At 44.9% G+C, this 13,104-nt stretch overlaps 2 protein-coding genes across 2 annotated transcripts; both read right to left on the reverse strand.

Moving 5' to 3' along the window:
* Positions 1 to 7,052: 7,052 nt before the first annotated feature.
* On the reverse strand, positions 7,053 to 8,032 carry LOC125523295 (uncharacterized). The gene has a single exon (XM_087536953.1). The coding sequence runs from the start codon at positions 7,638 to 7,640 to the stop codon at positions 7,176 to 7,178; it is 465 nt and encodes a 154-aa protein (XP_087393079.1). The 5' UTR covers positions 7,641 to 8,032; the 3' UTR covers positions 7,053 to 7,175.
* Positions 7,700 to 8,554, reverse strand: LOC147956927 (uncharacterized). Its single transcript, XM_087531508.1, has 2 exons — positions 7,968 to 8,554; positions 7,700 to 7,718 (listed from the first exon to the last, which is right to left on the reverse strand). The coding sequence occupies exons 1-2, from the start codon at positions 8,552 to 8,554 to the stop codon at positions 7,700 to 7,702; spliced, it is 606 nt and encodes a 201-aa protein (XP_087387634.1).
* Between the last annotated feature and the right edge of the window lie 4,550 nt (positions 8,555 to 13,104).

The raw sequence follows: 13,104 nt of genomic DNA on the forward strand, positions 1-13,104 counted from the left end.
GCTTGCTGCTATTACTTCATATTTATTGAAGTTCAAGAATGAACCAATAACCTAAAGAATGAACTAACAATCAAGAGGTGGTTGTTTAGACAGATCAGTTTACTTGAAATCATACCCCATATGCTGATGAAATGAACCAATTTCTCGAGCTTGTCCAACGACATGGTTCCTTGATCTGTCAGATTCATAGGAACCAGCGTTTTCTCTTGTTGCAATGCACGGGCATTTGTGCTAGTAAAACTACAAAACAAGAAGAAGACTGAAATGTCTACCTCGGGTATGAATATCATATAAGCTCTGGGCGGTGCTCGAGGTTGACACCGACGGGCGGGCGAGCTGGACGATGGGGTGATTGTATTTTTGGCGAAGACGATGGAGACGGTTGTGGGAAATGCAAAAAAAATTAAAAATGAATGTTGGGACCACACACTGAATATGGGTACACTTACGAGTTTCCTAGAGTAAGGGGGCAATGGCCCCCTTTTTACCCCCGTAAAGCTACGCCACTGGAAGACAATACACTTGGTGAGCTGCCGCTTCTCCGCTCCTCCTTTCCCGTTGTTTTCGTCCACCGTAGCATCGTCTCACTCAAGCCCACACCCTGTCCTCCATGGACGAGTCCCTACCTAGTGCTCATCCCGCATGTACACACCCGTCCACGCACGCGCTTGTTCGCGCTCCACGCCCGCTGCAATAGCCGGAGCGCACGCTCCACAACCCCACAATGAACACTCCTGTCTCCAAGCAGCACCGCAGCCTCCCGTCATGTCGCTGCCATCCGTGGTCAGCGCGATCCTAGAGGGCAGGCTGGGACAACTAGCTGCCATGGTCTCGCCTACACGACAGGGACCTCTGTGGGTACGAAGATGAGGAAATATCATGGGTCAGCAGGGGAGAGGCGAGGGAGAGAAGCAGGGCGTTGATGGTGAGGAAGATGGCCAAGCTCAATAGCCTCCTGATCCACCATAGATGGCGCGCACACTGGCGGCGGCTGGAACTCGTGGCCTCGGTCGGGAACAAAATGGAAGGGCGGGGGCAGGGTGGACCAGGTCGACTTGTATATTGGAGGACAAAAGCGATGCAGTGCAAGCTATACAGCTGGCGATCGCATTGGCAAATTGGAGCAGTATAGATTGATCGCCACCATTAGAAAACAGAAATGGGAGACCACTCACTAGTAGAAAAACCCCTATTCGCCCCGGTTGGTAAGGGCCTTTTGTCCCGGTTTCTGAACCGGGACTAAAGGGTCGTTACTAATGCCCTAGCCCTTTAGTCCCGGTTCAGTCCAGAACCGGGACAGATGGGCCTCCACGTGGCCGGTGCGCCGAGCCCAGGCAGGAGGGCCTTTGGTCCCGGTTGGTGGCACCAACTGGGACCAATAGGCATCCACGCGTCAGCATTTCAGGGGCTGGGGTTTTTGTTTTTGTTTTTGAAAGGGGGGGGGGGGTTGGGGGTTTTGGGGGATTAATTTAGGTGTTTCCTATATTGTGTTAGCTAGCTAATTAATAGAGAGAAGTGTTCTCTCTTATGTCCGTGCTTGGTCGACGCTACGTACTATATATGTATAGAGAGGACTAGACACGCTAGCTAGCTAGTAAGCAAACGAAGGAAACAGAAGATCGTCATGAACATATATGCATACAGAGAGAAGTGATATCGACCACCTCTCCTTCTCCGAGAGATTGGTCGAACAACAAGTTCTCGTATATCTATCCGACACTACCAGCTACATATATACAATAATTATCTCTTACAATATAATCTCCTAATTATATACGAAGTCAAGCTCCACATGGTATTCTCCGTCTTCAGCGATCACGTGGTCAAGGAAGAATGCCGCCAATCCTCTTGAATTGCTCGGATACGATCTGGTGGTAGGAGTTCATCCCGCATCCGAAAGATCTAATTTGAAGAAGGGGGTCAATACATATATATATATATATATGAATAAATGAAACTCAACACAAATGATGGTAATAAAATAAAATTGTGAATATTATTGCTTACGCACTTCATATTGTTCGTCAGAGTACCCCCGTTCACAGGTCGTGTAGCGGATGGACTCACAAACATAGTATCCACATAAATCATTCCCTTGATCTTGCCACAACCACTTTACAAGAAATAGAGGTCAATCAAACTGATAAGCAAGCATGCCAAATGGTATTGATGAAACTAGCGCTTGAATCACTAGGAGACGCGCGGAACATGCTACTATAGTACTTACTTTCGGGTGTCTAAATTGCAGCTTCTTCAGCAGTCCCGGGGCTTTTTTGGTGAATTTTCTCCAAACCCTGCCAGACAAAGAAAACAATTACTTGATATCAGGAAATGAACAAAGTTGCTGATATGGTGGATAATGATCGATTTAATTTACTTCTCGAGGATTTGAGTCATGTCCGCATACTCCTGTTGGGGATCGTAGCAGAAATTTAAAATTTTCTACGCATCACCAAGATCAAACAATGGAGTAATCTAGCAACGAAGGGAAGGAGAATGCATCTACATACCCTTGTAGATCGCTAAGTGGAAGCGTTCAAGTGAACGGGGTTGATGGAGTCGTACTCGTCGTGATCCAAATCACCGATGATCCTAATGCCGAACGGAAGGCACCTCCGCGTTCAACACACATGCAGCCCGGTGACGTCTCCCACGCCTTGATCCAGCAAGGGGAGAAGGAGAGGTTGGGGAAGACTCCGTCCAGCAGCAGCACGACGGCGTGGTGGTGAAGGAGGAGCGTGGCAATCCTGCAGGGCTTCGCCAAGCACCGCGAGAAAGGAGGAGGACTTGGGAGAGGGGGAGGGCTGCGCCAGAACTTGGTTGTTGGGCTGCCCCTTTGCCTCCACTATATATAGGGGGAGAGGGAGGTCTGCGCCCCCACCTAGGGTTTCCACCCTTGGGGTGGCGGCAGCCCCAATCCCCATCTGGGGTGGCGGCCAAGTGGGGGGGAGAGGGAGGCGCACCAGGCATGGGCCTTAGGGCCCATCTGTCCTTAGGGTTTGCCCCCTCTTCTCCCTAGGCGCATGGGCCTTGGTGGGGAGGCGCCCCAGCCCACCTAGGGGCTTGTCCCTTCTCACACTTGGCCCATGTATGCCTCCGGGGCCCGTGGCCCCTCCCGGTGGACCCCCGGACCCCTCCGGTGGTCCCGGTACACTACCGGTGATGCCCGGAACACTTCCGGTGGCCAAAACCATACTTCCTATATATAAATCTTTACCTCCGGACCATTCCGGAACTCCTCGTGACGTCCGGGATCTCATCCGAGACTCCGAACAACATTCGGTAACCACGTACATCTATTCCCTATAACCCTAGCATCACCGAACCTTAAGTGTGTAGACCCTACGGGTTCGGGAACCATGTAGACATGACCGAGACACCTCTCTGGCCAATAACCAACAGCGGGATCTGGATACCCATGTTGGCTCCCACATGTTCCACGATGATCTCATCGGATGAACCACGATGTCGAGGATTCAATCAATCCCGTATTCAATTCCCTTTGTCTAGCGGTATTGCACTTGCCCGAGATTCGATCGTCGGTATCTCGATACCTTGTTCAATCTCGTTACTGGCAAGTCTCTTTACTCGTTCCGTAACACATCATCCCGTGATCAACTCCTTGGTCACATTGCGCATATGATGATGTCCTACTGAGTGGGCCCAGAGATACCTCTCCGTCACACGGAGTGACAAATCCCAGTCTTGATTCGTGCCAACCCAACAAACACTTTTGGAGATACCCGTAGTGTACCTTTATAGCCACCCAGTTACATTGTGACGTTTGATACACCCAAAGCATTCCTACGGTATCTGGGAGTTGCACAATCTCATGGTCTAAGGAAATGATACTTGATATTAGAAAAGGTTTGGCATACGAACTACACGATCAATTATATTTCTAAGTTTTAGTAATAAGAACATCAACGTGATAAAAAAACATATTCCTAAACTCCGAATTCAGAACGTAGGGATGAAAAAAGGTTTGAACATATGGAACTTCCATATATGTTCACTTGTCAAGCCACGTCAATATAAGTTCTTTTTTCATGCAAATACATTACTCATCAAGAGTGCATTATAATTTTGGAAATTGATTTCATGTTAGATAGATTGATGGCATCATATTTCCATCCCATTTTTTTTGAATATAACTTAGCAATCAAATATAGTCACAACATTCTGATTTTACAGTGAATGATCGTTCGGATGCAACCCACGTTGCAGGCAAGAAATGAAATAAAAGACTTATTTAGCAGGTGAACGACATAAAAGTACATGTTGGCCATACAAAATAATGTTCGAGGCAATTTAAAATATCATACACAAAATATTGTTTGAGATTATATGTAAATCACAATTTAAGAAATTAAATTATTTAACAGGCTACACAATGATGCATGAGATTATTTGAAATAATTTTTTTTACAGAAATATAAAAGGAATTTCTTACCAGGCGTACATGTCATACGCTACGAGATCTATTGATTCAATTTCCAATTGGGATTGCTGGATGTGCAAACCGCACAGGTTGGGGTGGACATGCTCTCTTTTTGGCACGTCTCATAAACATCCCCGCGCTCTTATGAATTGGGGTGTCTACGCTATGCTAAGCCATGTGGGACTAAAAATTGCTTCTCCGTCATTTGTTCGTTGGGTTCAGCCAAAGTTAAGAAAACACAGGGGAAGAGATGGCGCTCCCAACGGCTCCTGTACGGTCAGGAGGCAGCGGCGAAGCGCTCGGCGGCCGGGTGGACGAGGTGGTCTGCTCCGACGAGGAGTGGACGGTGGTGCGGAAGGGCGCGGGGGGCCAGGTGGCGCTCGCTGTGCCCCTCCTCCTCCCGGCGCCGTCGGGCGGCAGCCGCTTCTGGGCGTTGGCGGGGGAAACCTCGGACGACGACGAGGTAAGCCAGGTAAGTGAGGATGGGAGTGTGGGAGCAGCTCCTTCTCTCAAAGGTGGACAACATGATTTTTTCTCCGGTTGCAACTTACATACATGTTTGCTAGTCATATATAATAATGACCTAATACTATATGCCGTACAAAATAATGTTTGAAGTTACCTTTTTTTGCGGGGGAATGTTTGAAGTTACTTAAAATACCAATTTAGGAGAAATGAAATAAAAGACTTATTTACCACGTGAACGGCATAAAAGTATATGTCAGCCATACAAAACAATGTTCGAGGCAATATAAAATATCATACAATGAGATTATATAAATAACATTTTAAGACAAAAATATTTACCAGGCTACAAATTGTGGAAGGGGACATTTTGCTTAGAGAAAAAGGCAGTGGAAGGAAAAAAGATGGAAAGGGTGCGAGGTTTGGTATATTGTGTGGACTGTGGACATGTTGTATAGGTCGACAACACTTCCTTCTCACTTAATAAATATTTAAACACTGATATTCAAGTTGAGGTTTGAGCCTATCAGGCATCTTGGATACACAAACAGTTGCATATACCACCATCACAAATAATTCCAACCAAATAATGTGGAACCCTGGGTAGCATGCATCATTTTCCAACTTGTAGATAGGACATCATTTTCCTACTGCAAAGACTTGTTCTCACTTGTGCCAATAACGGTTCAGCAGGAATAGTCAAGATTCAAGAACTCAAGACATTTTTTTTATGAGTCAATTATTCTATGGCGTACTAGATGGGACCTGGTAATCCGTATCATATTTTTTGTTTTGCTATATAATTGAACTTCTTTCATACTTAATTTTTCTTCTTCTGTTCGCTACCACTCTAGGACAAATTGAAAACCAGAGATTTATTTGAGATTTGTTCGAAATTTCTCTGTGGAATGTTACGACAAAGAAAATTATGAAGAAGCCCTCCTGCATCAAATGATGCACCGGCCCAAATGATTTGTTTTAGCACACTAACTTCTTCCTCTAGAGTAAGATAAATCGTCTGCAGCACAAAAATTATAGCAGGAGGAAACTTAAGATGCATTGTGGAAATTGTAAATGCGCCAGGGTAGAGCAGGCAATGCAACCAGTGAAAAAAGAACATGATAGAGAGTGTGATATTTACGGTCTGCAACCTTCTTCATGGTTATTCCGAATGGACTCAGTTGGACCTCGTTTAGCTGCATCCCACGTTTTGTTGCCATGGTCTTGTGAGTTTTAATAATGGAAGTTACAACTTAAACTCGTGCTCATCCAATGATGTCCAGAGAGAAAATAAAAAGGCCGCAGATGCTTAAAATCCATCTAAACATTAAGATCTTTATCTTTTTTTTGTGCAGCGAGGTAATTTGAGAAACGATAATTTTGCGCGACCAGTTTGCAAAGCCAGCATGTTCTCAGCATGAGACTGGGTGCAAGCTCGCTTAGAGCTGTTTGTTCCATGGTCTACTAGTCGAGCTGCCATCTACTCTGTCTGTCCCATAATTAATAAACCACAACACTTATTGTGAGATGGAGGGAGTAATTTTATCCACCTCGCTACGTATACAGTATGGTTGATGAATGTACGACATTGCTCTCTCTTCTCATTCTATGTCACTTCGTCAGGAATTCTAGGTATCAAACTCTAATAACAACTATCTTACAACTATTAGATATGCCCCAGCGAAGGAAAGACCAAACACGCACCACCGAGCGCTTCACATGTGCCGGCTTTTTTGTGTGTCTTTTCCCCACCTGTTTTGCAAAGGTTCTAGAACCTTTTTTGCGTGTTTTTCCTGTTTTGCCAGTTTTTTATTTGCTGTTTTACTTATTTTAATTTTTTAGAACTCATGTAATTTTTTGAATTCATAAACAGATTTTGAAATCAGGGAATTTTTTGAAATTTAAAACTCATGATCATTTTCTTAAATCCATATAAATTTTAGGAGCATTTTCTTAAATCAGCAAACATTTAAAAATTAATAAAAAACCGTGATCATTATTTCAAAATTCAGGAAATAATTTTATAAATTCATGGACATTTATTAATTTGTGAATATTTTTTGAAATTTCAGATCATTTTTCAATTCAGTAACATTTTTAGAAGGGATTATAAATAATTTATTCATATTTAATCTGGGTACAAGCATCTTAATTACAGATACGGCTACATGACATATTGAATACACCACAATGCTGAAATTAATATTTCTTGTGGCAAAATAACGCAAGAAGATGGAACAGTACACACGAGGGGAGGATGATCATGTAGCTAGAAGAGTAGCACCCAAGCAAGGAGCAGAGAGGCTATCGCCATGAGTGACACCGCCTGTGAGGGGGCCGGAGCCGCTGCGCCCTCCTCGAGCGTCAGCGTCTCGCCGCCAATGTCATAGATCATGTTGGTGCCAGCCTGCACCATGGTTCCCAGGACAGAGCCGAACGGTGTGCCCACTGGCGTCGGCAGCATGGTGAGGCACTGCAGCCCGGTGACGTCGTCCTTGAAGAAGTAGTGCACCGTCGTGAGCTCAATGGCCGGCGTATCCTCGCCGTCGAACACCAGCGTTAGCTTGGGGAACGTCAGCGCCGCCACGGAGTGCGCGTTGTAGCATAGGTCGAACAGGCCGCCGGCGAAAGCTGAGCCGCTCACCTCTTGCGCCGTGATCTTGCTCACCAGCGCCTGCCTCACAGCCTTGTAGGCGTCCTCTTGAAGGCGGGTTATGGGGGTGAGCGTGCTCATGACCACGCCACCGGAGCTGCCGTCGGCTGCAAGGTCGAACGCCCCAGCGGGGATGCCGCTCAGGGCCTGGCCGTCAACCTGTATGGAGGTGAGCTTGACGTAGTAGACGTTGGGGAACGCGGTGCCCCTAAGAAGCGGCGTCGAGCGGCCACCGCGCCTCGTCTGCGGCACGGCGGCGTCTCCGAGGAGCACGACGCTCTCGGAGTCGGAGCTGCCGGCTTCGTCGGGGGCCAGGTAGTAGGAGAACTTGTTGACGCTGAGCTGCGACACGAAGGATAGTGGGCCCCTTTTGAAGCCGAAGCTGCCCGGCTCGCCTTCGAGGGGCACCGTGCTGTTGGCAGCGCTGCACCCCAACACCGCGCTGCCGACGATGCCCCCACGGCCACGGCGACCGATTCGTTGGCGACGAACCCGGTGGTGTTGATCCCCGGTCCGTACACGTAGACGTACCTGCAGCGATCGTCGCCGTTGGGGTTGCCGCCACAGGTGTCGGTGGTGTCATTGGCCAGGAGGCTCCGACACGTCTGGCTAGCGCATGGGACCCTGACCGGTGCGGCCACGCACTGTGTTGTCCAGACGAAATCGTTGAGGAGGTCGACGACGCCGGAGACGTCATTCTGCGTAGGCCCAATGGAGACGTTGTAGAGCACGATGTAGCCGGCGTCGTCCGCCGCCGCGCTGCCAAGCTGGTCCGTGTTTTGGTTGCGACGGCGCGCCTTTTTGAGCAAGGCGTTGGTGCCGGACCTAGGCGGCTTTGTGGACAGAGAGTTGGGCGCCTGGTTGACGGTCGTCGCCCTCCTCGCGGCCGCAGGCGCCGGCGCCAGGAGGAGAAGCTGGAGAACAAGTAGCCAAGCTAGCAGCGTGACGGCCAAGGCACTGCCAATAGTGCTTCTTGTTGCAGCGGGGCGCGCCATTTTTTTGAGCTAGGGAGTACGTAATTAGCTAGCTAACTAGCTAGTATCTGCTGCAATATACACACGCGCGTACAGATAAACATGTACGTACGTAGGAAGGATTGGCTGAGAATCAACCGGTGGATGGATGCCATTAATCGCAAGGGTGCCGCGAGAAGGAGCACAAGATGAGTCCTGCCTTTGACAGCGATGAAGAACGCTCACGGTTAATGCGGCGACTGTGACTGCTCCGGCCTCCAATCATCCGTCAAGGACGAAGTCAAGGTAGTACACACGCAACACAACGCAACGCACGTATTGAAATTCCAGAGGGAGGAGTAGAGAGGCCTCCTGCTAAGCGGACGAAGCTCAAGGTCCGGCCACGGATCGCCGGGGTCGGCCGGCGTAGTGGCCGTTCAGGATCAGGTTGCTGGTCAAGTTCATGACGAGGGAGAGGGTCTGCGATGCCGATCCACGTTTCAGGTCAGCAGCCTACCCAGAGTTTTTTTTCCCCAAGAGGCCAGAGGCCCAGAGCTGCACTTTGTCCCGCTCTTCAAAATTTACATGTTCCCGCTCTTGAGCTACGCTTCCTGTCCGTCTACTTGAGCAAGGCCTTGAGTCACGTATGGGCCAATACTTCGGCCACGATCACACGTAGGCTTTCGGCTTTTTTAGAGAGGACAAAGCCCAGGCACAAACGCCGCGCTGGAAACGAGCGTGCGAGCCGAACGAACAAACGACTAGACAAGCAATTTTTAGTCCCACATGGCTTAGCTTAGCGTAAGCACTCCAATTCATAAGCGCGCCAGGCTTTTTATGGGGTGTGCCTAAAGAGAGCACATCCACCCCAACCTGTGCGGTCTGCACATCCAGCAACCCCAACTGGATATTGAAATTGAATCCTTGTAGCTTATGTCGTGTACGCCTGGTAAATATTTCCTTTTTTATTTTTCGTATGTTTTTCTCAAACATTATTGAGTAGCCTGGTAAATAATTTCTTTTCTTATGTTCCATAAATTCGTATTTTAAATAGCCTCAACCATTGTTTTGTATCACTGACATGTACGCCTGGTATATAATTCCTTTTCTATCGTGTGCCCGGTATATAATTCCTTTTATTTCATTTATTGTTTAAATTTTAATTTAAAATGATATCAAACATTATTGTGTAGCCTGCTAGCTAAGTAAATTCTTTTCTAATGTTTCATAAAATCATATTTTAAGTAGCCTCGAATATTGTTTTATCTGACTGGCATACAGTACTACACCATTTATTATGACCAGCAAACAATTCCGTATGTTGCAACAAAAGAAACAGTCAGGTCCTCCACCTATTCACGATGGGTTTGGTCAATGAGCATATGACATGCACGCCCGGTAAATAGGAGTAATTATTTTATTTTATTTCTTATATTTTATTTATAAAATCTCAAACATTAGTTTGTATGACATTTTAAATTACCTCGGATATTGTTTTGTATGACTGACATTTGTGACATGTACGCCTGGTGAATAATATTATTTTATCTCGTCCACCTGGTAAATAAGACTTTTATTTCATTGCTCACAACAAAAGTCTCTTATTTCATTTCTCGTAAAGTGGTATTTTAAGTAACTTCAAATATTATTTTGTACTCCTTCCGTCCGAAAAAGATTGTCTCAAGCTTGTCCCTCAAATGAATGTATCTAGCACTAACTTGATGCTAGATACATTCATTTGAGGGACAAGCTTTTTTCGGACAAAGAGAGTATGACATATAGTATTACATCATTACTATGACTAGCAAACATGTATATATGTATGTTGTAACTGGAGAAACAGTCATACTGTCCACTCACAGTGGAGGTAGTCAATCCCTAAGCCGGCACTAAAGGGTGGGGACTAAAGGTCCTCCCCTTTAGTACCGGTTCTGCACGAACTGCCGCTAAAGGGCCACCACGTGGCATGAGCCAGCGCCCGTGGGCGAGGAGACCTTTAGTACCGGTTTGTAACACCAACCGGTACTAAAAGGTTCGGGGGGTTTTGGGTCCATGATTTTTTTCCTTTAATTTTGTGTTTTCCATTTCATTCTTTTTCGTTTGCTGGTATTTTACGATACTACATATTGTACACGTTACGATACTACATATTGTACACGCCTGGTAAATATTTCCTTTTTTATTTTTCGTATGTTTTTCTCAAACATTATTGAGTAGCCTGGTAAATAATTTCTTTTCTTATGTTCCATAAATTCGTATTTTAAATAGCCTCAACCATTGTTTTGTATCACTGACATGTACGCCTGGTATATAATTCCTTTTCTATCATGTGCCCGGTATATAATTCCTTTTATTTCATTTATTGTTTAAATTTTAATTTAAAATGATATCAAACATTATTGTGTAGCCTGCTAGCTAAGTAATTTCTTTTCTAATGTTTCATAAAATCATATTTTAAGTAGCCTCGAATATTGTTTTGTATGACTGGCATACAGTACTACACCATTTATTATGACCAGCAAACAATTCCGTATGTTGCAACAAAAGAAACAGTCAGGTCCTCCACCTATTCACGATGGGTTTGGTCAATGAGCATATGACATGTACGCCCGGTAAATAGGAGTAATTATTTTATTTTATTTCTTATATTTTATTTATAAAATCTCAAACATTACTTTGTATGACATTTTAAATTACCTCGGATATTGTTTTGTATGACTGACATTTGTGACATGTACGCCTGGTGAATAATATTATTTTATCTCGTCCACCTGGTAAATAAGACTTTTATTTCATTGCTCAGAACAAAAGTCTCTTATTTCATTTCTCGTAAAGTGGTATTTTAAGTAACTTCAAATATTATTTTGTACTCCTTCCGTCCGAAAAAGCTTGTCTCAAGCTTGTCCCTCAAATGAATGTATCTAGCACTAACTTGATGCTAGATACATTCATTTGAGGGACAAGCTTTTTTCGAACAAAGAGAGTATGACATATAGTATTACATCATTACTATGACTAGCAAACATGTATATATGTATGTTGTAACTGGAGAAACAGTCATACTGTCCACTCACAGTGGAGGTAGTCAATCCCTAAGCCGGCACTAAAGGGTGGGGACTAAAGGTCCTCCCCTTTAGTATCGGTTCTGCACGAATTGCTGCTAAAGGGCCACCACGTGGCATGAGCCAGCGCCCGTGGGCGAGGAGACCTTTAGTACCGGTTTGTAACACCAACCGGTACTAAAAGGTTCGGGGTTTTTGGGTCCATGATTTTTTTCCTTTAATTTTGTGTTTTCCATTTAATTCTTTTTCGTTTGCTGGTATTTTACGATACTACATATTGTACACGTTATGCATATATATAAATAGAATTTCTCGTAGAACCTATATATATCATTCACAACCACCATTCACACACATACACATGTATATATGTATACAATTTCTCCTACATGTTGTCTTCGGAGCCAGTGGCATTTGCCTTGGTGCCTTCGGAGCACGATGACAATTAGGAGTGGTTCATGGGGGCGGTAGCGGGTAATAGTATTCTCCTTTGTGATCTATGACCTAGTCGAGCAAAAATCCCGCTATTTCCTCTTGAAGTCCTCGTATGCGCTCCGTTGGTAGGAGCTGCTCCCGTACCTCACTGAACTATTAAGAAGGAGATCAATATGCATGTATTAGTTGTATGACTAGATATCGATAATGATGTAAAAATTGTGAATAGTGTTCTGGCAAACGTACCCATAGCTGTCTATCAGATTTGCTCTTTTCGGACGCCATCATGCAAATGTTCTCACAAACGTAGTATGCACACACTTCAGTCCCCGGCGCCTGCTTCAGGGCCTTTACGAGAATAGAATTTAATCAGATGATAATTAATCAAGCATGATAATTAATGGTATTGAAACAAGAATTAAAGAGATGGTAGCTAGCTAGTACTATTTAATTACTTACCTTGGGTCGATACCAATACAGCTTTTTTCGCCATTTGCCTGGAGTCACCTTGACGAACTTTTCCCAAGCCCTGCCCGCCGGCAAAGAAAATGAATAAAGGAGTTATTAAATAGTTGATATCAGGAAATGACAAACTAAAGAGGCCGAGATATAATTAATAATGATTGAAATTACCTGTCGACTATCCCCTTCAAGATGGTGTAGTCACTTTGTTTTTTAAGTAGTGAGTCCAGTACTTCAACTATTCCTTCTTCAACTTTAATGATTAACAAGATCCAATGGTAACTGCATGCGCACACGTTTGCATGTCTTAATTAAGCGGGCATGTGCATAACACTCATCAACTACCCTAAACCCTATACACTTAATTATTAACATCTAGCTAGCTAGTAAGCAAAAACAGAATTTGTAGTACAAGACAGTGTGACTCACAGGAAGTTGTATGGAAGTAGTATATCTTCATTGGTATTGAGGCGCTTCAAGAACTCTAGCATGTTTTTCTCTACATCTGCTTTATACCATTCATATTTCCATGTCTGTTCATTAATGGAATTTGGGTCAATGAACCCAATGCCATAGCGTCCACCTTTTTTCATTTCATACATCTTCATCCTGCATAATACCGCAGTAAAAAAA

The sequence above is a fragment of the Triticum urartu genome, chromosome 7A, assembly GCF_056163025.1.
Source record: "Triticum urartu cultivar PI428250 chromosome 7A, HENAU_Tu73, whole genome shotgun sequence".
NCBI classification, from domain to species: domain Eukaryota; kingdom Viridiplantae; phylum Streptophyta; class Magnoliopsida; order Poales; family Poaceae; genus Triticum; species Triticum urartu.